Source organism: Phacochoerus africanus, chromosome 10, assembly GCF_016906955.1.
Source record: "Phacochoerus africanus isolate WHEZ1 chromosome 10, ROS_Pafr_v1, whole genome shotgun sequence".
NCBI lineage: Eukaryota > Metazoa > Chordata > Mammalia > Artiodactyla > Suidae > Phacochoerus > Phacochoerus africanus.
Genome location: NC_062553.1, coordinates 101,703,162 through 101,730,745, shown reverse-complemented (window position 1 = coordinate 101,730,745; position 27,584 = coordinate 101,703,162). Strand labels below are relative to the sequence as shown.

General features: G+C 35.1%; 1 protein-coding gene across 11 annotated transcripts in view; it reads left to right on the top strand.

Annotated features, from left to right (window-relative positions):
* BLTP1 (bridge-like lipid transfer protein family member 1) overlaps positions 1-27,584 on the top strand; it is a 198,236-nt gene that overhangs the window by 149,229 nt on the left and 21,423 nt on the right. For 6 of the 11 annotated variants that reach the window (XM_047751650.1, XM_047751649.1, XM_047751654.1 and 3 more), the window contains 17 exons: positions 539-598; positions 2,799-3,025; positions 3,783-3,983; positions 4,168-4,298; positions 5,772-5,895; positions 7,780-7,889; positions 9,043-9,133; positions 9,678-9,740; positions 12,294-12,547; positions 13,126-13,341; positions 14,070-14,250; positions 14,705-14,906; positions 16,930-17,091; positions 17,903-18,042; positions 19,292-19,493; positions 23,105-23,305; positions 24,059-24,238. In XM_047751650.1, coding sequence (XP_047607606.1) covers positions 539-598; positions 2,799-3,025; positions 3,783-3,983; positions 4,168-4,298; positions 5,772-5,895; positions 7,780-7,889; positions 9,043-9,133; positions 9,678-9,740; positions 12,294-12,547; positions 13,126-13,341; positions 14,070-14,250; positions 14,705-14,906; positions 16,930-17,091; positions 17,903-18,042; positions 19,292-19,493; positions 23,105-23,305; positions 24,059-24,238 — 2,745 coding nt within the window. The other 5 variants (XM_047751653.1, XM_047751655.1, XM_047751652.1 and 2 more) reach the window with 5 other exon arrangements.

Sequence of the window (27,584 nt, the reverse complement as noted above, 5' to 3'; positions counted from 1 at the left end):
CGGTGGATATTACACCAGCAAAGTAGAACACTAACATGCTGATAATTGTGATAATCATAATTTATTTTGGATTTTGGAGGATATCAAATGATTTGTTTTCAAAACGTGCTTATTGTCTCTTGTCTTGGGAGAGTGGCAGAAGAAGGAAGTAGAGTAGTTGTTTTGTTGACATAGAATTCCAAATTACAAATGTGCCAAAGTTTTCTGCTTTGTAGTTTTTATTAGTAATTATTAGGAATTCACATGCATAATGTAAAGCTAAAACCTTTTTCTTTATTGAAGTATAGTTGACTTATTATGTATACTAGATGTATACAGTTTAGTTCTTTTAATAAGAATAAAATATTGTGAGATATGAAGTAGGCTTTGCAAGTCATATAAGGTAGCCCTTTCATTCTCCAGATTAGAAATTGTAACTTAGACAGGATAGTAATCCTGTTAATATTTAGATAATCAGTTGGGGTGAAAAATTGCAGTATAATATCTAGTCACAAGCATAATTTTATTGAAAATTATTTTGGGGGCAATTTTCGTGCAGGTGTAGTTCCAGATGGTACCTATGAAGTATGTTCCAGGACTACAGGACAAGCAGCTGCTGGTAATTCACATTTGGTATTACTTTTGCTACATATATTAGGTAGAATTCCGCTTTTATATCTATTTTTCCTTTATATTAGAGGATGTTTTAACTAAACTAACTCTGATATTCCCTAATTTGTGAAAACTATTATGCAGTAACATTAGCATGTTTTTATTTAGACACCATCAGTGTACAAGATACATGACAAAATGTTTTGGGGAAGACAAAGATGAATAAGATATACTATATACTCTATAAATTTAAATTCTCATAATGCAGTTAAGCCTCTGCAGTATAACTAAACTGTAATAAGTGTAATTTCAATAAAATATAAAATTCCAATTGCTAATGAAATTTATAAGAAGAAAAAAATTTCTGAATTTCAAAGGATAAGGATACTGCAATGAGGGAAAGCCTTATGGAAGAACAAGGATTTTTTTTTTTTTTTTCCCTGTATCTGTGACATGCAGAAGTTACCGAGTCAGGGATCAAACCCATGCCATGCCACTGCAGTAACCAGAGCCACTGCAGTGACAGTGCTGGATCTTTAACCTGAACCACAAGGGAACTCCAGAACAAACATTTAAACAGGTATTGAAAGATGGATAAAATTGTTTGTTAAGCAAAAACTGGAAAATGTGAGTAGAAAAAAAATTAGAATTATACCCGTAATAATGTTAAAACACAGTGTTTAATTAAAATTGTCCAAATTAAGACAAAAAAAAAAAAAAGGAGTTCCCGTCGTGGCGCAGTGGTTAACGAATCCGACTAGGAACCATGAGGTTGCGGGTTCGGTCCCTGCCCTTGCTCAGTGGGTTAACGATCCGACGTTGCCGTGAGCTGTGGTGTAGGTTGCAGACGCGACTCAGATCCCGCGTTGCTGTGGCTCTGGCGTAGGCTGGCGGCCACAGCTCCGATTAGACCCCTAGCCTGGGAACCTCCATATGCCGCGGGAGCGGCCCAAGAAATAGCAAAAAAGACAAAAAAAAAATTGTCCAAATTGGCTGGAATAGAGTTATGTGAAAATAAGATGGGAAAAATCTTAAATCCAAAATTAAGGAGTGTGGACTTTCTTTAGTGGACAGTGAGAAAGCCTTTGAATTTTTTTTGAGCAAGGAAGAGATGTGACAGTATCAAAGCCCACTTTCTGGGGTTTAAAAGGTAGAAATCCAGGAAACTCTTTGGAGATAACTATAGAAGTAATAACCTGTCTTGACTTAGATGATAGCATAGTGTAAACTTTTATTTTGCTTGGTATAAACTTAGGAAAAGCTAAAGGGAGATATTTATTTAAAAGCTCTTAAAATGTTGAAAGGGGTAAAAGCTGATTAAGATGAGTAGATTTCCTTTTTCTCCTTACTGTTTCCTCTTATCCTCCCAAACCTAGTCTCAGTGCTCATCCTAAGTAAACTCTCACAGTAGCAAGGCCTGCAAGTCCCCACTGACAGAGAACTGAAATGGTTAGGAAATTTCCAGCAGGAGAAAGGTGATGACAGAGGTAAACATACATGCTGGGGAAAAGGTCATATAAAAGTTTTTGTCAGGACTCTTAATAAGTGAAAACAGACCACTCAAACGATCTTAAAATGGGGAACTTATTGGAATATTTACAGATCACAATTAAACTTAGGAATGGCTATCTCGGTGAAGAGAAGGAACCAGGTCAATTCAGGGGCCCTCAGAAACTACTGGAAACTACATTCCAGCTGTCAGCGGGGCTCTTTCCAGCTCTTGTCTCTTCTTCTCTCTGGCTGCTTCATTTTTCCTTACTGCTTACCTCCTTACACATGGCAGGAACATGACTGCCAGCAGCTCATGAGCTTCATTTCCCCACCCTCAGTCACTAGAGAGGAACCAGAGAAGTATTCTTAGTTTTCTAACTTTGACCCTTGCCCAGACTAATTATCTAACTAATTCTGGCTAATGAAGGAGGGTCATTCCAGCTCCTACTATAGCCTTGGGAAGGTAGATCAGCTCGGTGACTGAGAGGAGAAAGGAACCCATAGGTCACTGGAGAAAGAAGGGTGCTACAGAGAGGAAACCATAGATGCACACTAGACAATAGGGAAATTAATCCCGTAATCTAATGTTTCTGACAGATTTAGCTGTGAGAGACATTAGTTATTTCACAGTGCCATCATTCACTTTATTCACTGGGTGTAGAGTTATTTAAGTTCCTATACCCAAGACTTATCAAAAATGTCACTTCTTTAAACAGAAAGTAGTAGTGCTGGAACCTGGACACTCAATGTATTGTGGAAAATGTGTGGGATTGATGTCCACATGGATCCTAACATTGGCAAAAGACTTAATGCTCTGGGTAATACCCTTACGACACTGACAGGAGAGGAGGACATAGATGACATTGCCGATCTGAATTCAGTGAACATAGCTGACCTGTCAGATGAGGACGAAGTTGACACTATGTCTCCCACCATCCACACTGTAAGTAAACTCACTGTTAAGACTTTTTCACCACTGGCTTTTACCCTGAAAAAGGGGTATTATGAAGTCAGTGTTATTTGTTGTAATTACTAATTGTGGAGGAAGGAAGGGAATGGTGTTTCTCTGTATCTATATTTATAAAATATTGGTTTTTAATTTCATAGTATTGTCTTTTAATTGAGTTACTTATTCATAATAACTGCCAGTCAACTTGTACTTTAACCTACAGGTAATGAATAAACGGCAAAAGGAAAGTGCAAGCAAATCCGTAGAGACAGAAAGTAGATTTGTGGTTGCCTAGGGCTGGGGGAGTCAGGGGGCATTGGGAAGGGGAATGGGAAGAGATTTCTAATGTTAGGAAGTTTTGTTTGGGGGGTGGTGAAAATATTCTAAGTGGATTCTGATGATGATAGCACAACTTTGTGAATATACTAAAAACCACTGAATTACACATTTTAAATGGGTGAATGTTATAACATGAATTATATATCAATAAGAATGTTAAAAAATGAAGGTCAAAAGCAAAGTTCACACTCAAAATGAAGTATATATTTTAAAAGTATGTATTTCTTTCTATACTATACTGTCCGTGTATTCTGTAGTATCATATTTTTTGGAAGTTAAAAAAAGTTTCTCTCTGCTTTCGTTCTAATATTAGTTTTTAAAAAAATTGAAACATCTTTTAACTGTTGTATCATGAAACAATTTTGTTCCTGGAAGGAAACTTAAAAAATTAATGTTACTGTTTATCATTTAGAGTTCAGATGGAAGTTCAGTAAGTGGAGATGGCCACAAGCTCACCTTTGGGCAACGACTTGTAAATCACCTCCTAGGCCTGAGGCCCCCACATCAGCGCTATTCTGTTCCTGCAGAGTATCTATGTGACTCAGACATGTGGGCCTCCCCTCAGTCTAGCCAGTCCCATTTGAAAGCATGCAGAGCTCACTCATGGGGAAACGTAGGTAGCAACTAGATTGCTTATGAAAATGAAGGGGTTTGAATCACTGGAGAGTCCAATCATCTTAATATAGATGGCTTTGATTCTTGCATGCTTCCTTTGATTTAAGATGTTATTTCTGTGACAGTATGGATTTGCTTTGTGACCTGAGGGTTTACTGACAGACCTACTTTTGATTTTTCAGGAAGCTGTAGATTATCGAAGACAAGGAGCATCTTGTAGTCAGCCAGGAGAACTTAGAGGAAGAAAAATTATGAAGCGTATAGTGGATATCAGAGAATTGAATGAACAGGCCAAAGTAATAGATGATCTTAAGTATGTATAATGATTTTTAATTTAATATAATACTTTTTAATAATAGAATCGTAAGATTCTAAATGTGAAGAAAATCGTTTTGGGGCCAATACAAGTGCTCTTTAGTTTATAAATGAGATCACCAAGGTCGAGAGAAGTTTGGAAATTTGTCTGAGATCATACATTCATTAGTGATAAAATTATAAATCATACACTAGTGCTCATCACAACTTTACATTTATGAGCAGCTTATGGCTGGCTGTCACATGTATGCATCTCTACGTGTGTATATATATATATGTATCTTCACATATGTATATATGTATCACTTTTTTTCTAACAATGGTATTTTTGGAATTTTTTGTTTGTTTGTTTGCTTTTTAGGGCTGCACCCTTGGCATATGGAGATTCCCAGGCTGGGGGTCAAATTGGAGCTATAGCTGCCGCCAACACCATATCTGAGCCACCTCTGTGACCTACACCACAGCTCACAGCAACGCCAGATCCTTAACCCACTGAACAAGGCCAGGGATTGAACAAGCAACCTGATGGTTCCTTGTTGGATTTGTTTCCGCTGAGCCACGATGGGAACTCCAAAATGCAAATTTTTAAGAGAGGAAACAAATTTAGAATTTATTAAGTACCTGTGTAATCTCAATTTAATCCTTACAACATTTCTTCAAGGGTAGATGGAATTATCTACACAAAAATTGGCTTGGAGAGGTTAAAGTGGAATCTGAACTTGTGTTTGTCTAAATTCCAACTGCCTGTGGAATTTGCCTGCCTGTGTTAGTGGCTCACTAGAACTGAGGTGATGGTAGGGCAAGTCAAGAGTAGGGAGGGGGTGGTAGTAATTTTTTTCTTTATCTGTTGCCTGCTATATAGTACGAGGTAATACTTCCTAAGACTAAATATGCTTTTAACCAAACTTTAAAACCTTTTTTCCTCATAGGTGGAAGTTATACCTCATCTTTTCTCATTTTCATACACATGTAACTATGGGGTTTTTTGTATTCAAGGACTTTACACAAATGTATGCATGTATAGTGAAAGATATTCCCTAAAAACTTGTCTGTAAAATCAGTTATGGTAACAGTGGTTCACTGTCCTGTTGACTTACATTATAGTTCGAATTTTGTTACCAGGGTTAAAAAAATGACTTGAAGAAAAGTATACTTCCTCCTCTAAAATCTTACCTGAGGCTTAAATTCTATACAGAGTTTTACATACAGATATTATTCTGTGGAGTGGTTCCGTAGGTTTCATGAAGTTATCAGAGATTCTTGATGTAGAAATGGATAAGAACTGTTTGCTAAAACAGTAGAGCTTTTTTTACACCTGGCCAGGTGTGAGTATTAACTCTATGGAGGATTTTTGCCTGTCCATATATAATCTTTGATATTCTGATAAGTGAAAGAATTAAAAAGGTGCAAGTAAAAATCACTCTTACTTTGTTACCTCTTTAAGCTAATTGCCAATTTGTTTTGAATCCAGAAAATTAGGTGCAAGTGAAGGAACCATAAACCAGGAAATTCAGCGTTATCAACAGTTAGAATCTGTTGCCGTGAATGACATTAGAAGAGATGTTCGTAAAAAATTACGGAGGTCCAGTATGCGAGTGAGTAAATATTTAGGGAGAATTTTATTAAAGTAGACTATTTAAAAATTTGTTTACTGTATGAAATTGTGTAGTAATACTTTCCTTGTTTTCTTTCCACCTCCATTGCTGGTGATAACACTTGATTTGTATATCTCTTGTGTACTATGTGTCAGGCACTGTTTAAAGCATTCAACATTTAATAACCTATTAAATCCTTACAAAAGCTCTATGAAGTAGCATGTACTATTTTTTTCAAATTTTAAAGATGAGGAAAATGAGGCACAGAGAGGTCAAGTAATTTGACTGAGATTATACAACCAGCAATCCCAGTGGTGCCAAGATTTAAACCCAAGCAGTAGAACTTTACAGTCTGTGCCCTTAGCCTTTGTGTTCTGTCTACCTTTCATGAAGTCATACTTTGTTGTGTCTTACTCAAATGGGAAGTCTTTCGAGATACCCATCCTACCCTATCCCATTTTCCACAACTGACTTTACTCTTTAGCCACTATGTACGCTCAGCACTTTATTCTTACCTTTATAAATTTGCATGCTTAGTTGCTCTTACCAGAGTTTGAGTCTCTTATAAGACATTCATCTTTGACCCAACTGCCTACCAAACTTTCTGAGATTTAGTACAATTGATGAACAATTGAAATTAATAGATAGATGTATTATAAAAATATAGTAGAAAGTAATTCGGAAACTTACTCAAATGGAGCTAGGTTGCTTTGAGTCAAGGTGGTCTTGTTAGTGAAAAACCTAATTTGTAAAAATATAGTCAGCAGAACTCTCCATTTTTTTAAAACCAGAATAAAGTTTTTTGGATGTTATCCCAATACATAAAACTGATAAAAATCAAAGCTGCTGAGGTTAGAGGAAGGAGGAAGATTGCAGGGTTCCAGGGTTCATTGGCTTAAACTTTCTTTCCATGGTCACCACCAAAGTCCCAGACAACCTCATTTGAATATCATTCTAAATTATTTATTTAAATGAAGAATTCAATTTGAGTTATTCATCACTGGCTTTTGATAGTACTAAATGGATGGTGATGGTCAGTAATGAATTACTCTGTGTTTAAATTTTGCCACTATGTACTTCACAGTTATACAATATAAGGAGAATATTGCTTGTGTACTATCTAAAAGCTAGTTTATACCTGGCAGTCGACTGTTAAAAATAACACTATGTAGAGAAGATTAGGGAAATTCTTGAAATTACATCTGTATTCTTAACATTTGTCTCATTTGGCATTTCCTTTCAATTCCCTTTTAGTCCTTTCATGTTCTAAATCTCCATTGTATTCAAATCTTTTTAATATCTAGCCACCCAAGTACAAATCTGGAAGAGAGGAATTTGGAGACAGGGAGAATGTTTCAAGCTACCACTTCCTTTCATTTTTTGTAATAAAGGGTTCTGTCAGGGGTGCTATAGGGTGGTCCCCGAGAGGATTGGTAGTCGCTGTCTCCCTCCTCCTCTTCTTTCCTGGTCTCTTATGGTCCCCCCCCCCCAATCCTCCACCTAACTTTCTCCTAGAATCTTCCAATTATCATTTTCTTTCACTTTTCTTTCTCTTTTTTTTTTTATTGTTTCCTTCTCTCTCCCCTTATTTCTGTACCCTCATCCCCTCTCCCAATCCTCTTTTATCTCAGGCCAGCCAGTGGCTCCTATTTTCATCATGCAGCCCTTCTAACGGATGTTAGGACTAAAGAGTAGCTGATTCCTGCCGCACTTTAATCCATCTATGCTGTTAAGTGACATTTAAAGTCACAGTTTAAGGTAGTTTGTTATTTACCTGAGGGAGAGGAGCTAACTTCTTTAATACTTGAACATTTCATCTGAAGTCAAATATTACAAGAGTAAACAAATGCCTGAAGTCACCCTTTTTCTCTCTCCTTTCATAAGGCTGCTTCCTTAAAGGATAAGTGGAGTTTGGGTTATAAACCAAGTTACAGCCGATCTAAAAGCATTTCAGCTTCTGGAAGACCACCTCTTAAGCGCATGGAAAGGGCAAGGTAATATATTTCAGACAATGCAACAAGTAATTGCTTACTCTCTTACCAGTTCATTACTTATTTATTGGGTTCTCATTATGGAAATTAGAAAATTAGAGAGCAATGGACCTTAGTAAAACCAGTAATAGTGGATACTGTCAAACTAAGGAGTTTGAGGAGGAGTTCCTGTTGTGGCTCAGCAGCAATGAACCTGACTAGTATCCATGAGGATGTGGATTTGATCCCTGGCCCACTTAGTGGGTTAAGAATCCAGCATTTCCAAGAGCGGTGGTGTAAGTCACAAGTGTGGCTCAGATCTGGCATTGCTGTGGCTGTGGTGTAGGCCGGCAGCTGCAGCTCCAATTCAACCCCTAGCCTGGGAACTTCCATATGCTGTGGTGCGACCCAAAGGAGTTTGAGGAATTCCTCTATCCCATTTGTACCACAACCATTGTGTGCTTTTTAGTAATGAAGTAGATTGCTATTTAGACAACTTAATAGTTTATCCAAAGAAATGAATATTTATAGTTTATCCAAAGAAATGAATATTTATAGCTGTAGCTGTAAATTTGTCATTTAAGAAATGTGTGTGATTATACACCATTTAACATATGAAAAAATGGAAATTTTACGTACTGTTGAAGAAAAATACAGTTTTACTAGTAAATGAACACCATAAATTAAGTATAAATTCTTTTCTATAAGGTTTAGTTTTAGAAAATCTTGTGTCAGTCAAAGCAATGAATGTTTTTCATGGGATGCTAAAGGTTAAGAAATGAAATACAAGGGAGTTGCCTTCATGGCTTGGTGGTTAACGAACCCAACTAGGATCCATGAGGATGCGGGTTCAGTATTAGTGGGTTAAGGATCCAGCGTTGCCATGAGCTGTGGTGTAGGTCGCAGATGCGGCTTGGATCCCACTTTGCTATGTGTAGTGTAGGCAGGCAGCTACAGCTCCAGTTCCACCCCTAACCTGGGAATTTCCATATGCTGTGAGTGCGACCCTAAAAAAAGCAAAAAAAAAAAAAGAAATGGAATACCAAAAGTTCAATCCTTGGATAAGGTAAATATTTAGAAATAGAATGTTAATGGCATTAATCAGACTTTTATAAAATCCAGAGATTTTTTTTTAACAAGAATGTTAATGTTTTATAACTTTATGTTTTATCTGCAGTTCTCGAGTAGGAGAAACTGAGGAACTCCCAGAAATCCGTGTGGATGCAGCATCTCCTGGACCTAGAGTCACTTTCAATATCCAGGATACAGTAAGAGACATATTATTTGTTAGAGATGAACAGTGCTAAATAGCTTCTAGCAATTACAAAATTATAGTAGTTACTCACATTAGAATACTAGTTCCTACTTACAATGAAAGTGTGGCTTGTAATAGTTGAAGTGTCTGCACATTATAGGCACTGCCTGTGTGCCATCATTTGAGACCCTTACTGCAGCTGTTAGTGTTTTGCATGTAGAATAAAGACTCCATACTGCTTAAATGTTTTGTTGAATGATTTTGCTTACAAGTGTGACTACATGTTAAACTAGGTATTTTACACAAATGTAAATGTGGAATGTTTATACTTAATGTTATTATTTATGAAAAAAGTTATTATTTATATATTTTACTTCAGAATATGTAGAGATAATAGCAGAAACCAGAAATAAAAAGGTCAGCTTCAGAGCTGTATTCTAATTTTATAGCATGTTAAAACTTATGTTAGAATGTTCTGTTTTTTTGTTTACTTTTAAGAGCATTGTTTTTTTTGTTTTTCATGAATTTTTATAAATTTTCTTATTATTTTAATTAAGTTGAAAAAAACGGTATGGGGAAGTACACCACAATCCAGCTGTCCTGGGGAAGGGTATTTTCAGGTACTTTTTAAGAACAACATAAATTTTGCTTTAAAACTATAATTAACCCACTCTGAAAAATCTGCTTTCAAAATGTCTTTCTCTCATTTCATACTAAACTCAGACTTTGGAGATATTTTACATTAAGGTTTAAGGTTGTTTGAATTCTTTTTCATCGTGTATATTTCAAAAATTCTTGTATGAATATATTTTAGTTCTTAAAATTTAATAGTAATTATTTAATCTCCAAAATTAAAAAAAGACTAAATCATTATAACAAATTAATTCTACGAACTCATAATCCAAAACTGCAATATACTAGAGTTAGTTGCTGATCCCTAAGTGAATCACTTTTCCCCTAAGTAGAACTTCAAAATGAGTATTTTAAGAAAAAATTAGTTTCCTAATTCACACTAGAATCAAACCCATCTCAAAAGAAGTTAATCATTAGATATTATTTACTCTGAGTCACTGGTGTAAAAAAGCATGTATAAAAGCAATCCATTAAAAAATGTTCAAACTAGGAGTTCCCGTCAAGGCTCAGTGGAAATGAATTTGATTAGTATCCATGAGGACAGAGGTTCGATCCCTGGCCTAACTCCGTGGGTTAAGGATCTGGCATTGCCGTGAGCTGTGGTGTAGGTCACAGATGCGGCTCAGATCTTGTGTTTCTGTGGCTCTGGCTTCGGCCAGTGGCTGTAGCTCTGATTCGACTCCAGTCTGGGAACTTCCGTATGCCATGGGTGCGGCCCTAAAAAGACAAAAAGACAAAGTTCAAAACAGTGTGGAAAATGTGCTACACAGTCATTATTAAGTTGAATTAACATCTTTACTAACCACATATTTTCCCTAAATATAGGTTATAAAAGTAAAATTGAAGTTCCCATTGTGGCTCAGGTTAGGGACCTGACATTGTCTCTTATGGGGATGCTAGTTTGAACCCTGGCTTCGGTGATTGGTTTAGGGATCTAGCACTGCTGCAGCCTACTGCAGCCTGCTGCATGGATCATGGTTGCAGCTCGAATCCAGTGTTGCCATGGCTGTGGTGTAGGCCGCAGATGTAGCCCTCATTCAACCTCTGGCCTAGAAATTTCCATGTGCTGTAGATGTGGCTGTAAAAAAAAAAAAAAAAAAAAAAAGATTTAATTTGAAAATTGTATCTGTGTAGTAGGTTTATAAATCTTTGTCTAGAAATTTTATGTCAAATTTAAAAACTGGGACTTCGCATTTTTGTTTCCTTCCCCCAGTATATGGTTTCAGTATATATCCCATAGTTATACTGAATTTAGTCAAGCTGAATTTTGTTTTAGAACTATTAGATTGTAATATAGTGAGCTTGACAGACATGTCCTTTTTTCTAAAAATGGACTTAGAAGTAAATCATTTATAGTGAATTGAATGGATTCTACTAATTAAATGATTATTTTCTTGTGTCCAACATTTTTTTAAGATCAAGATAATTGACATGTAACATAATTCTCAGGTAAACAACATAGTTATTTGATATATGTATATATTGTGAAACAATTGAGTTTTTCTTAAAAGCATTAATATTTGAATTAAGTCCTGTTTTAAATAGCAGTGTATAATGTTTATAAAAAACAGCATATTAAAATCATAGATTACAAAATAGATCATTAAGGCATGGGTAGATAGAAAATAAATATAAAACAAAGGGATATTTATCTAAACTCTTAGCACAGTTTTAAAAATTGAAGATTTTGTGATAAAATCTGATTTACTTATTTCCTGAATGATAGGTATTTTATAAAACGTGAAGAAAAGCTAGATTCTGCCCATGTTTGAAGTTTTGATTATAGGATTTCGCTATGTAATTAATAGTAGTATCAATAAATACCTTGCACATTATACTTTACAAAGGCTTATCACATTCTTAAAGGATAGGAATTAACTCTCAAAACAGGGTATCAAAATTAGGTCATAGGAAGTTGTATTGGTTTTTTTTTTTTTTTTGACCTCCTTAAATACAGTGGCTTCCTGGTATAATCCTCTCAGTTAGTAGCACTGTATTTATACACCATTCACCTTACAATGTAGAATTCTTAAGTTTGATTAATTGATTTCTTAATTACATAACTATTTGCACATCATTCTTCAGCCTATTAGGGGCCCATTTTTAAAAGATATGCTGACAAAAAGCATTTAGAAGCACGAAGTACATTCTGTACTGACACTGCATGCTCCTTAGTCACTAATGCTGTCTTGCCCTTCTCATTTAAAGGTGATCACATTGTTTCTTTTGTCTCCACAGCATGATTAACCTATGCTTTAAAGAATTAATGTATATACTAATCAACATGATGATATATGCTTATGTAAAGTACAAATTTCACTCTAATTTTTAGTGTGTCAGTGGTGTGACTTTCTGTGGTTTTAACTTCTGCTTCCTTCCTTGGTGTGCCATTTCATATGTTCATAAAGCTGACCTTTCTTTCAGTTCAGCCTGAGGAAATTCAACTTTGAGAGAAATTTTAAATAATTAAACGTATTTTTTAAAAAAACTGGAAAGAGGATTGTAGTACAAACCTGATTCATATTTTTCTCTCTTGACAGTTTCCAGAGGAGACAGAACTAGACCTTTTGTCAGTAACCATTGAGGGTTCATCCCATTACTCATCAAATAGTGAAGGATCATATTCCGTGTTCAGTTCTCCCAAAACTCCAGGAGGCTTTTCACCAGGCATTTCTTTCCAACCTGAAGAGGGCCGACGGGATGACAGTTTGTCTTCTACCAGCGATGATTCTGAAAAGGATGAAAAGGATGAAGACCATGAAAGGGAAAGATTTTATATTTACAGGAAACCCTCGTGAGTAGCCTTTTTCATTTTAAGATCCTTCAGCAGTATTTTAGAATCTAGAACTGAGCTTAAAGCATTATACATAACTGTTAATTTTTTACAGAAAAAATTCTTAATGTGCCTAGGAAGCCAAAGTAAGACTAAGAGACATATCTATGGTTTACTAATATAATTTAGCTTCATATGGCATTATTTTTTTTCTTTCTCTGTTTTTCTGTCTTTAAATAAAATCTAGAAAGTAGCATTTAAATTTTATAATTTACAGAAATAAAACCTCCTTCAAAATATAGAATGTAGTTTATGCACTTAAATTTAGAGACTCCTTAATAGTGATTGTTCCTGTGTCCTGAGTACTTAGCACACTGCCTGGCACATAACAGTTACTCAGTACATAGTTGTGAATAAAATATGACTCCATTAAACTTAGGAAAACTTGAACTCGTTAGGAGCTGGTGGGGTAATTTGTGTGAATTTATCCAATAGTAAAATTTATTTACAGACTATTGCTCACATAACATGTTGGAAATAGTTCATTGAAAACTCTTCCCATTTTACTACGATGTAGTGACCAGTTGTTCTTTCTTTAGACATGCATCTCGTAAAAAAGCAACAGGCTTTGCTGCTGTTCACCAGCTATTTACCGAACGCTGGCCAACAGCACCAGTCAATAGAAGTCTGAGTGGCACGGCTACAGAGAGAAATATTGACTTTGAACTTGATATACGAGTTGAAATTGATAGTGGAAAATGTGTGCTCCACCCAACCACTCTTCTTCAAGAACATGATGATATAAGCTTGAGAAGGTAAGACATTGGTCAGAAAAGGTCACATGTAACTTAATTTGCTAGAAATACTGTGTATGTGCTATGTATATGGAGTTACCATCATGGTACAGCAGAAACGAATCCAACTAGGAACCATGAGGTAGTGGTTTCGATCCCTGGCCTTGCTCAGTGGGTTAAGGATCTGGCGTTGCTGTGAGCTGTGGTGTAGGTCACAGACGCTCAGATCCGGTGTTGCTGTGGCTGTGGCGTAGGCCGGCTACTACAGCTTGGGTTAGACTCCTACCCTGGGAACCTCCATATTGCCACAGGTGTGGCCCTAAAAAGGACAAAAAGACAAAAAAATAAAGTCACTCTAAACAGTTATAAGTTTTTACAAATGTAATAGTGATGATAAACAAGAATGTTAATTTATTTTTGGTTCAACTGCAATAAACCAATACTCAGCTGTTTTCAACTATGTAAAGGGCAGTTTCATTTGGTTCAACCTAATGTGTTCATGTGAAACAACTGTAACCTCAGGAAAAAATAAAGGTAACTGCCCTTGTAGTTATGGAACATACAACATAAACCTCATCCATGGCAGGAATGATTAAGCCAGTTTAGCTAGAGACCTTGATGAGTTTCACTTTTTCAACTTTATTAATGAAGAATTACATTCCACTTACTGTGTAAATAAAAGTTTGATTTTAAACAAAATAGGAGATAAATGTGTTACAAAAAGATAAACTTTTTTTTTCCATTTATAGGAGTTATGATAGAAGTTCCAGGAGTTTAGATCAAGAGTCTCCTTCAAAAAAGAAGAAGTTTCAAACTAATTATGCTTCCACCACCCATTTAATGACTGGCAAGAAAGTGCCATCATCTCTACAAACAAAGCCTAGTGACTTAGAAACAACAGTATTTTATATTCCTGGAGTTGATGTAAAGGTAAAAGCCTAAATGTATAGGATAAGGGATTAGATTATTAGTAGCCATGTTTATTTTCTATCATATATTTTTTCTTCACCAATTACATTAAAATGAGACTTCTAATAGAGCTATATTCTATACATGAGACCTTCTAACCTGCAGGTTTCCCCCTTTTCCATGAAATTTTGACAGAAGTTAATTTTCTTTTTTGTGCATTGAGTCATAACGTATTCACTAAATCTTTGCTAGTACAGCATTTTTAGATTCTGGAATTATACAATCCTAGAATGTTTAGAATTTAAAGTATCTTGGATAACATTTTTAATTTTAAAAATGAAAAACTAGTACAGAACTTACTGGGGTCACAGAGCTAACTTGTAAAGTCTTCTGGCTCCTACCACATTTGTGTGCACTTCTTGGTTTTCCTCATCTGCACAATTTTAATTTTGAAAGTTTATTTGTTTTGATACAGTTGCATTACAACTCCAAGACTCTAAAGACTGAATCACCTAATGCCTCCAGAGGATCCTCCTTGCCAAGAACACTTTCTAAAGAGTCCAAGCTGTATGGTATGAAAGATAGTGCAACATCTCCTCCTTCTCCTCCTTTACCTTGCACTGTCCAGAGCAAGACTAACACCTTACTTCCTCCCCAACCCCCACCTCTTCCCTCAGGTATTTAAGGAAAATATACTGTATTTTTACTTTTTGTCATAAATTTTTAGTCATTACCTACTTGCTCTACTGAGACTTTCTTTCAAATTCACATGATTAGGGAAAAAGGACTTAGAATTGTCAACAATGACTGTACAAAATATGTGAAAGTGTGGGCTAACTACTTTGGGCTGGTTCTCAAGTTGATATTACCTTAGAATATCAGTTGCTAAAATAAACTTAATAGGAGTTCCCATTGTGGCTCAGTGGTTAACAAATCCTACCAGGAACCATGAGGTTACGGGTTCGATCCCAGGCCTTGCTCAGTGGGTTAAGGATCCAGTGTTGCCGTGAGCTGTGGTATAGGTCGCAGATGCAACTCAGATCCTGTGTTGCTGTGGCTCTGGCGTAGGCCAATGAGACTACAGCGCTGATTAGACCCCTAGCCTGGGAACCTCCATATGCCGTGGGTGTGGCGCTGAAAATGACAAAAGACAAAAAATTTAAAAAATTTAAAAATTTAAAATAAATAGACAATATACTAAATAACTTGCTTAATTTTTTAGATCTGTGTACATTTAGGAAAAGTCTTACAGTTTAGATTTGGGAACTTATGATCTAGAAATCATCAAACTTAGACATTTAAGACTGAGTATATTGGACTTAACCACATTTATTATCTATTATTGCATAATACATTATCCAAAACTTGGTGCTTATCTCAAACACAATTTCTGTAAATCAGAAATTCAGGAGCAGTTTTGGCTGGGTGCATCTAACTTTACAATCTTTTATGAAGTTGCAGTAAAGATGCTGGCTAGAACTGCATCATCCAAATGCTTGACTGGGTTTGGAAAATCTGCTTCCATCATAATCCCATTCACATGTCTGGCAAGCTGAGGCTTTAGTTTCTCCCCTCATGGGTCTCTCTGTGGGCTGCCTGAGTGTTCTCATGACAGGGCAGCTGATGATCCCTGGGAAGGAGTGATCCAAAAGAGAACATGGCTGAAGCTGCAGTATCTTTTATGGGTTAGTCTCAGAGGTCACATACCATCACTTCCACAATATCTTATTGATCATACTGGCCAGCCTTATTCAGTGTGGGAGGGAACTGCCCAAGAGCATGAAGACCAGGAGGCTAGGACTATTAAAAGTTATTTTGGAATCTGGCTACTATACCACATCAATAATACCATGTGTGTGTGTGTAATGGAATTTCCAAAAAAGGGAACACTGGACTAGACAAGAAGTATCTGAAAAAGTTTTTTTTTTTTTTGATAGAACTTGATACATAGATCTTTTAAAGTAGCCAGTAATCATGATAAGAATGTCTAACATTTTTATATTACTTTAAAATTGATAAGACACATCTATGTCCATTAAGTGGAGGCCAAATATAATCCCCATTTTATATGTGAAGAAAGTTAAAGCTCAAAAAGTTGAATTTATTTCTTAGGTTTACAAACTCTAATACATTTTGGGGTTGAAAACCTAAGCTAAAGTTAGCTAAATCTTAGTTAGCTGTTATAATCATTCTAGTGATGAGAACGTATTCAGTCAGGTAGAAGGAAAGAGAAATGCAGCCTGTGCAAGGAGGCATTATAAATAGGTACAAGGTAAGAACAGCAAGAACATAAGAAGGCCTAAAAAACAATGTTTTTGCTCACTTGCCACAAAATATTTTTAGAGTTCTCTATATCTTACTTATTAAGTGGATCAAATAATACTAAATAAGACACTAAATTCTGAAGTAACACTAATGAGAGAGTTAGCAAAGTATAAACTTAAAAAGTTGAACCAAAATTTGTGACCTAGAGCAAGTAGGAATAACTGTTGTGTTTATATACATTATTGATCATCTTTGTATTCTAACAGTAATATATGATTTCTATCAGCCCATTTTTATTGCATTCTTGTATGGTTTTAAGTATAAGGTGCTTCACCTGATTAAAAATCTTGCATATAATTCTGATTTCTCACAAAATTATTGTATGTTTTATGTAAACTATTTATTAAATTCACCTCACATTTGTAAATGTTCTAGCCAAAGGAAAAGGAAGCGGAGGAGTAAAAACAGCCAAGTTATATGCCTGGGTTGCACTTCAGTCATTGCCAGAAGAAATGGTTATTAGTCCCTGCCTGTTAGACTTTCTGGAAAAGGCTCTGGAAACTATTCCAATCACACCAGTTGAAAGGAATTATACAAGTGAGTGTCTTCTTTGTACACTTACTTGCACAACACACATGTTTTGGGGTCTTGTTACCTAGAAGGATTTCTTAATGCTATTATATATTATTACAGAATATATTCAGTGATAAATGTGAAAGGATTATAGAACTATAAAAGAACTTGGGAGACCATCCAGTCCGCATTTACAAATAAAGAAACTAAGTCCTAGTGAGGTTTTATGATTCTTCCATGGCCACGGTTAGTCAATGACACATCCTTAGGTCCTGTGTTAGTGTGTTTCTTGGACTGGAAACTCCTTGAGGGCAAAGGCATTGATTGCTGTTTAATTTGTACATTGTTTAATATAGCACCAAGGAATCAGAGTTTAGAGGAATGAGTAAGAGGTTTGAATAGGGAAAGATATATAGATAGCTAGATAGATAGATAGTCTACAGAAGCCAGTGTTTGCCTGTGTTCATACCCTTGACCTCAGTACTAGCATAATAGAAAAGGATCTTTTAATAAATAGTTGCCCTTGGAGTTCCCATTGTGGCATAGTGGAAATGAATCCGACTAGTATCCATGAGGATGCAGGTTCCATCCTTGGCCTCCATCAGTGAGTCAGGGATCTGGTGTTGCCCATGATCTGTGGTGTAAACATCAGACATGGCTTGGATCCTGCATTGTTGTGGCTGTGGTATAGGCTGGCAGCTATAGCTCCAGTTCAGCCCCTAGCCTGGGAACTTCCATATACTGGGGATGTGGCCCTAAAATGCAAAAAAAACATTTTTTAAACAAGTAAATAGTTGCCCTTGTCCTAATAGTAAAACTTTAAATATTTCAACAGCTGTCAGCTCACAAGATGAAGATATGGGACATTTCGAGATACCAGATCCTATGGAAGAATCAACAACATCTCTAGTATCATCTTCAACATCTGCATACTCTTCCTTCCCTGTAGATGTTGTGGTTTATGTACGAGTTCAGGTGATATACCTCATTTATTTATTTTTGTTTTAAAGAAGTTTTTTTTTCCCCCTAAAGTTTATTTGAACATTTACAATATTATTTCCCTTTAAAGTTGTCTTTGTCTTTAGTATGTCTATGATGGCTTAGAGGGTGCTTGGACCTTTGGGAATTAAATATACAATTTTATGTGTATATTTACTTTTCTACTGAAAAGTTTCATAGATCTTTGAGTTGTCAAAGTTGAGATATCATACTTTTGTGGCAAATGTGAAAGTATATAAGTTAAAACCCTTTTTTTTAGGATTTTATGCCTTTTATGCTGTAATATGGCACCTTTGTTTCTTGTCATCATGGTCACTTTGGAGTAGATAAAAAGAGAAATTGAGATATAAAGCCATAATAGTACCTTTGTTAGATTTTCCTAAGAGTTATATAATACCTATTGAGAATTTTACTCTAAAATTCAGTCCTATGTATAGGCCTTCAGGAGTATACCTCAAGAGATACTGTGCTTTCAGTTCCATACCACCACTGTAATAAAGCAAATATTGCAATGAAGCAAGTCACATGACTGTTTTTATTTCCTCATGCCTGTAAAAATCATATTTACACTATACTGTAGTCTATTAAGTATGCAGTAGCATTACATCTTAAAAAACAATGTACCTACCTTAATTAAAAAAATGATGTCATTGGAAATATGGTACCCTTAGACATGTTCAAGGTAGAGTTGCCATATACCTCCACTTTGTAAAAAACTGAAGATCTGCAAAGCAAAATAAAACAAGGTATGTTACATTAGCATCAAGAGCTTTATTCTGATCTTCTGGAGTTATGTGCTAGCTTTTTTGAAGGGCTGAGAAAACATGTAATGTATGAGGGCTTGAGAGTTTATGTAACTTCAGTCATTAATGCAACAGCCTTTTAAAATTTTAGTATAAAGGAAATTACTTCCTTTAAAATACTTGATTATAGACAATATGAACATAAACATCCTTAACGTTCGGAATTACCTAAATATCTACACATTTACTGCTTAGACAGAGTTCCTCACATGATTAGTTTTAAAAATGATACCATTTTGTTAATACATTTTGGTTAGTGTATCATATGTCTTTTTGAAAAAGATAGGACTATTAAAATTCTTTTTCAGTGTCAGATAATAAATTTGGTATATGTAGACTGAAATGGAAAATAAATGTAATTTTTAGAATTTTGAATCATCTAGTTCCTAGGAACTTTTTTTTTTTCTTTCTGCACTTTTCAGCCCTCACAGATCAAGTTTAGCTGTCTACCAGTATCAAGAGTAGAATGCATGCTAAAGCTGCCATCCCTGGACTTGGTGTTTTCTTCAAACCGAGGAGAACTAGAGACTTTAGGGACTACATATCCTGCAGAGACTTTATCCCCTGGAGGTAATGCTCCTCAGAGTGGATCAAAGACCTCTGCAAGCAAAAGTGGAATACCAGGTGTGAGAACATTCTTTTATTCCAATGGCATAAAGCCAAGTACTACTTTATGGTAATTATATATATTAAATTTGCAAAAGGAAAATATTTGAGAATTAGCGTATTTATAGGGAAAGTCTATAGTAGGTCAAAGTTTTGAGTGTATTTTGTTGTTGGCTCGCATGTGCATATTGCAAGCACTCTTAAGTATGAATGATAATGTGTTCAAGTACTTCTTAAAGTTTTTTATGCTATGTTTTTACATTACGAGTAATCATTGTTGCAAATGATAAATAGGAGATGTCATATTATATCGAGGATTTCATATCACACTGAATTTAAAGTATATCAAATTGTGTGTGTGTGTGTCTATAAATATTTTTTATGGTAAATTTTGTTACCTTACTTATATCCCTGTCGCATGAAAGGTTTAGTTTTAAAAACAGAAGTGATAATTTCCTGATGAGATAGTCACTCTTTACTATATTAAAACTCATTTTAATAGTGTCATTTCTGTCCTAAAAATCCTATTTAGAGCTCACAAATGCAAATAATAAAGATTTTGTCAGAACATTTTTTTTAAAGAGAGACTAAAATGAATGAGAATTGAAGAGAGAACTTATAAAAGAACTAATGTTAAAACAGTGGTTCCTATCCAGGGTTGATTCTGCCCCCAGGGAATATTTGGTAATGTGGAAAAATGGCTAAAACAAAACAATTCCTTTGCTGTGTGAATTTCTAAACGTTTTCACAAAAAAATTGGAAAACAAAAAGTTGATATTTCAGAAATAAAGTTTTTGCTAATGACATCAGCCACTGTTGAACTTAGCTGCAAAATATTGCTAAGGATTGTGCTGTGGTCAACAACATAATGGAGTGGCAGCATTGGTTTTTGAAACTATATTTTTCTGATTATAAAATTAATTCATTTTTCATTATTGAAAACATAAAAGTACTAAAAATGAAAATAATATCCCGTTATCATAGATAACGAATGTTATCAGTTCTGCCTACTCTCCAGCATTTTTGTGTATATATAATCTTTTTCTCAAGCATAATTGGAATAGTCTCTTCTGCTTTTCAGAATTTTTAAATACAGGTTTTCCCCAATTATTAAGTATTTACCTTTTTTTGTTGTTTGTTTTTGTTTTTTAAGGCCATAGCCACAGCAGTATGGATATGAGCCATGTCTCTGATGAACACCACAGCCCACAGCAACACCAGATCCCTGACCCACTGAGTGAGGCCAGGGATTGAACCTGCATCCCATGGATACTCGTTGGATTCACTTCTGCTGCGCCATGATGGGAACTCCTCATATTCAATTATTTTAATCATGTATTTGAAACTCTGAGCTTTTTGGTTTTTATTTTGTAAATAATATTGAGATAAATATCTTTGTATATAAATATTTTTAAACATTCTTAGGATAAATTCTTTACATTTATTTAAAAATATACTTAAGGCGGTCCTGTCATGGCTCAGAGGAAACGAATCCAACGAGTATCCATGAGGATGTAGGTTCAATCCATAACCTCATTCAGTGGGTTAAGGATCTGGCGTTGCCGTGAGCTATGGTGTAGGTCACATACACGGCTTGGATCCTGCATTGCTGTGGCTCTGGTGTAGGCCAGCAGCTATAGCTCTGATTTGACCCCTAGCCTGGGGTGCAGCCCTAAAAAAAAAAAAAAAATTACTTAAAGTTTATTCAGGAATTCATCAGAGAGAGTGAACATTTTTAAAGTGTTTGTTATTTTTAACTCTCTAGTAAAACTGTAAGTTTTCTGCGTCTTCATCAGATGTGTTTGGACACCAAGTTCACTGTATTCTTCCCATTGTGCTTTAAATGTATTTTCAATCATTACCAATATGATGCACTAAAATGGTATTTTATTATTTTAATCTATATTGTTACTTTATTGGCTATTTGAGGGAAGGAGATAAATATGCCCGTGTACATTTCTCATTGGGGTATTCACTTTTTTCTTGATGACAAAATGTTACAAATTATTAACATAATTATAGCAGTATATAAGCATTATGCTAGGAATACATAAAGGAATATAAAATGAACAGCTATTTTATGTCCACATTTATTTTAGAAAATAAAAAAATGAAATAGGACCTCACATTTTATCATCATAAAACATGCAAGAAGGAATGCTGATGAGAATAAATAAATGTATAAGAAGTATAGGTTATGACAGTATCCATTCTTTTAAAGGATCTTTATTGAACTTTATGGATTTCTGGGTCAGTGCTAGGAGTTGTATATACTCTTGTGAACTTAGCTAAAAGACATAGTCCCTGCTAATGTGGAACATAAATTGATTTTGGAAAAACAGATAATAAGCAAACAGGCATATTTTGAGAGGAAACATGAAGTAGGTTAGTATGAGTTAGCAAAGCAGAGAATTGGGGAATAAAGACTCCAGGTTACAGAATACAAAATGCAAAAGTAGGAAAGAATTTGACAACTTTGAAAAATAAAAGAATAAAATTAGTATAAGGGTAGCATGGTGAATAAAGGTCATACTGGCATGAGCAAGATGTAGATAGATAGCAAAGAGCCAGGTCATGCAGGGAAGCCACTGAAAGGTTAAGCAGGGATGTGGACGTGACTATGGTTTACACTTCTAGAACAGTAGTCCAGACTGCAGGGGTGGAGCTGATTGGAGAACATGAGTGGAAGGAAGCAGGAAGAGCAGTTGGCCATTTCTGCAGCCTAGAACAGATAATTGCTTAGGCTGGAATAGCAATAGCAAGATGGAGGGAAATGGATAGAGTTGGTATATGTTGTTAGACATAGAAATGATATGGGGATACTTTGCATGATAGGAAGTTAGAGTGGGAAGGATGGCAAATAACTCTCAGGTTTCTGGTGAGCTATTTGCATGGAAGTGTTCCTGGAGTTGGGAAGTACTGGAAGAAAAGCAGATTGGGAGGGAAGGTCAAGAGTGCACTTTCAGACATGGTAAGCTTTAAATTCCTGTGATCCATTCTAGTGAGATAGCAAATACATGAATTGCAATATATGAATCCAAAGGAAGTCTGGATTGGCAAAATCATATAATACTCTATTCAGATGGTCTCATCTTTTTTATGTTTGAAGCATATTTGGAATTAGCCTGTGCACCCATGGTAAATGTTGCCAGTGAAGACACATGGTTGCTTAAGACAGAGAGATCGTTAACATTCTGCTTTTGTGTACCTTGCTCTGTTTCCACTGTTTCTATGAAAATGTGGGCTTCAGATGTATGATTTGGACTTTTTACAGTTTGTTTTCCTTCCCCTTTGCTTAAAACCCAGCTATTTTGTACCTCTTCCACTGCCTGCCTCCAGTAGAACAAAGGAGAAAAGAAACAAGAAACCGTGGAATTGGCCAGTCCTATGTATAAGTAATTATTTCACAGATGAGCAGAATATACAGCCCTGGTTTACAGAGTAAATTAATTGGAAAGTACATCTAACTCCTCATTTTAGTAACTTCAAGGATTTAAATCCATTGATTAATGTTTGATTATTTTTATTTTATTTTCAAGTCATGTTTAGTTCTTGAGAATATATTAGTGATGGTATTTAAAACTCTTCTGTGGCTTATAAACATGCTAGATTTCTTGCATTCCCTATAGGTTCGTCGGGATTGGGCAGCCCTCTTGGCAGAAGTCGACACAGCAGTAGTCAGTCAGACCTGACCAGTTCCAGCAGCAGCTCATCTGGGTTGAGCTTCACTGCCTGCATGTCTGACTTTTCCCTTTATGTATTTCATCCATACGGAGCAGGAAAACAAAAAACTGCTGTTTCTGGCCTCACACCTGGATCAGGAGGATTAGGTACTTAGCATATTTGTGTCTTTTTCAAATTTATCACATCTTTTCGAGCTTGGATCTTTTGGGATATCATGACATCTTTAACAATGGATATAAAACAAGATCAGAAACTTTATTTTTCTTCTTGATAATATCTATCCCATCTCTATAATTAGAAATATGAGTTAAGTAATGCATATAAAACAATTATTCTAAAACTCAGAATATTTTAAAAGTTATACACTGTGCAGCCTCTTTGGATATGAGGTTACTTACATTACTTACATGTTTAACCAAATCTCTATTTATCAAAAATTATATTCCATAATAGTAAAATTTTCAAGTGTGTATATCGTATTTGTTCATTTAAAGTGAGACTCTTTATTAGTTTTAATCTAGTGGATTTAAATTCCACTGGCGTTGAAGTGCAAATTTACCACTAAAAATGGTTAAGATGTTGTTATCAGTGAATGTCTCTTGACTTATTTAGACAAATAATGAGGACACACATACTCCATGACAGTTCTAGTTTTTGTTTGAGAGACATAAAAATCATCAATTATGTTCATGGACTTGGACCTATTAAACAACCTGACCATTAGGCATTATTAGGAATGCCTAGTGATCATTAGGTCATTCTGCTTAAACTTTTACCTCACTTAAGTGACTTTGATAGATGGCATATTCTAGTCTAGTAGATAATAGATGTGTGTGTATATATATATATATATATATATATATATATAAAATGTGTTCATTTGTATGTGTTTTTTTAAGGGAATGTGGATGAAGAACCCACTTCAGTCACTGGTCGAAAAGACTCACTCAGTATAAATCTCGAGTTTGTAAAAGTGAGTTTATCTCGGATAAGACGTTCAGGAGGTGCCTCATTTTTTGAAAGTCAGTCTGCAAGCAAGTCTGCAAGCAAAATGGATACTACACTAATAAATATATCCGGTATTCAGCTTTATTGCTTTTAAATTAAAATACTGTTTTCCAGAATTAAATAAGAGCCTCCTTTTTAAGTGTTTAAATATTAAATATATTTAGTAATATTAAGCATTTAGTGACAAATTGATTTAACAACTCAACCAAGTACTAGCTCAGTGCAGGTAATCAATCTTATAAATAAGATTTCTAGATAAATATGTAGAAATACCACCCAAAGGCCAAAATATGCCTAATTGAATAACTGAAAACTACTACCTTTTCTTAAGGTTTAGTTCTTTTGAACTTAATTTTTATTTTATATCAAAGTATATTTGATTCAAAATGTTTGAGGTGTATGGCAAAGTAATTTGGTTATATATATGCATATATCCATTCCTTTCAGATTCTTTTTCCATATAGATTATTATAGAATATTGAGTAGAGTTCCCTGTGATATGCAGTAGGTTCTTGTTGATTATTTTATATACAGTAGTGTGTGAATATTAATCCCAACCTCCTAATTTCTCCCTGTTCCCTCTTCCTCCTTTGGTAACCATAATTTGTTTTCTAAATTTGTGAATCTATTTCTGTTTTGTAAATAGTTTCATTTATATCATTTTTTACATTCTATATATTAATGATATCACATGATATTTGCCTTTAATTTACCTCGCTTAGTATGATAAACTTCAGGTCCATCCATGTTGTTGCATATGGCATTATTTCATTTTTTATGGCTGAGTAATATTCTGTTGTGTATATGTACCATGTCTTTTTTTTTAGTTTATTTTTTTATTACTCAATGAATTTTATTACATTTATAGTTGTACAACAATCATCACAAACCCCCAGGTCATCCCCCCACCTCACAACCTGTCTTATTTGGAAACCATAAGTTTTTCAAAGTCTGAGTCATTATCTATTCTGCAAAGAAGTTCATTACATCCTTTTTTTAGATTCCACATGTAAGTGATAGCATATAATGTTTGTGACTCATTGCCTGACTGACTTCACTTAACATGATAATTTCTAGGTCCATCCATGTTGCTGCAAATGCCGTTATTTCTTTCCTTTCAATGGCTGAGTAATATTCCATTGTGTATATGTACCACATCTTTAGCCACTCCCTTGTCATGGACAAAATCAAAATGGATTAAAGACCTAAATATAAGACCAGATACTATAAGACTCTTAGAGGAAAACAGGCTCAACACTCTCCAGTATAAACTATAGCAGTGTCTTCTCAGATCCACCACCTAGAGTAATGACAATAAAAACAAAAATAAACAAATAGGACTTAATTAAACTAAAAGTTTCTGCACAGTAAAGGAAACCCTAAACAAAACAAAAAGACAGCCCATAGAATGGGAGAAAATATTTGCAAATGAAGCATCTGAACAAGGGATTAATCTCCAAAATTTGTACCATATCTTCTTTATCCATTCCTTGCCAGTGGACGTTTAGGTTATAATATTCCATGTCTTGGATATTGTAAATGGTGCTGCAGTGAACATTGTGGTACAAGTACCTTTTCAAATTAGGGTTTCTCCAGATAGTTGCTCAAAAGTGAGATTGCTGGATTATATGGTAGTTTTATTTTTAGTCTTTTAAGGAAACTCCATACTGTTCTCCATAGTGGTTGTATGAATTTATGTTCCCCTTAACAGTGTAGGAGGGTTCCCTTTTCTCCATACTCTCTCTAGCATTTACTGTTTGTAGATTTTTTCATGATGGCCAAGATGACCAGTGTGAGGTGATTCTTCATTATAGTTTGATTTGCATTTCTCTAATAATTAGCAATTGAACATCTTTTGACATGCTTTTTGGCCAGCCATATGTCTTCTTTGGAGAAATGTTTATTTAGATCTTCTGGCCATTTTTTTGATTGGGTTGTTTGTTTTTATATTAAGCTGCATAAATTGTTGGTATATTTTGGAGATTAATCCTTTTTGGTTGCTTAATTTGCAAAGATTCTTCTCCCATCCTGTGGGTTGGCTTTTCGTTTATGGTTTCCTCTGCTCTGCAAAATCTTTTATGTTTAATTAGTTCCCATTTGTTTAGTTTTTATTTTCATTACTCTAGGAAGTGGATCAAAAAGATACTGCTGTGAATTATGTCAAAGACTGTTCTGCTTATGTTTTCCTCTAAGATTTTTATAGTATCCGGCCTTACATTTAGGTCTTTAATCCATTTTGAGTATTTTTTGTGTATGGTATTAGGGAGTGTTCTAATTTTACTCTTTTACACACAGCTGTCCAGCTTTCCTAGCACCACTTAATGGAGAGACTGTCTTTTTTCCACTGTATATTCATGCCTCCTTTTTCAAAGATTAATTGACCATAAGTACATGGGTTTATTTCAGGGCTTTCTATCCTGTTCCATTGCTTTTATAAGTCTTCGGGCCAGTACCATGCTGATTTGGTGACTGTAGCTTTGTAGTATAGTCTGAAGTCAGGGAGTCTGATTCGTCTAGCTGTTTTTCTTTTTCAGGAATTTGGCTATTTGGGGTCTTTCGTGCTTCCATACAAATTAAATTTTTTTTTTTGTTGTTCTAGTTCTGTGAAAAATTTCATTGGTAATTTGATAGGGATTGTATTAAATCTGTAGGTTGCCTTGGGTAATATAGTAATTTTGACAATACTGATTCTTCAAATCCAAGAGCATGGTATATCGTTTCATCTGTTTGTGTCATCAGTTTCTTTCATCAGTATCTTAAAGTTTCTAAGCTCTTTTGCCTCTTTAGGGAGGTTTACTACTAGGTATATTATTTTTTGAACTAATGGTAATCAAATTGTTTCCCTAATTTCTGATGTTTCATTGTTAGTGTACAGAAATGCAAGAGATTTTTGTGTATTAATTTTGTATCCTGCAACTGGATTCATTGATGAGTTCTGGTAGTTTACTGGTAGCATCTTTAGGATTTTGTATCTATAGTCTCATGTAATCTGCAAACAGTAACAGTTTCACTTTTTTTCAAGTTTGAATTCCTTTGATTTTTTCTGATTGCTATGGCTAGGACTTGCAAAATTGTGTTGAATAAAAGTAGCAAAAGTAGACATCCTTCTCTTGTTCCTTATCTTAGAAGTGCTTTCAACTTTTCACCATTGAATATAGCTGCAGGTTTGCTACATACAGCCTTTATTATGTTGAATTAGGTCCCCTCTTGCCGGGGCCAGCTCAGCAGGATGGGGCTGAAGAACGGGTGCTGTGGAACTTAGGGAAAAATAGTTAACATAAAACAAGACACAGAGACGTTTATCTTAAGTAGAGGTGGGAGCCAGGGAACTCAAGGTCTCAGGGACCAAGAGCGTGGGGGACTCAAGGTCTCAGGGACCAAGAGCGCCCTGCCTCAAGAAACCACACTGTTTTTATT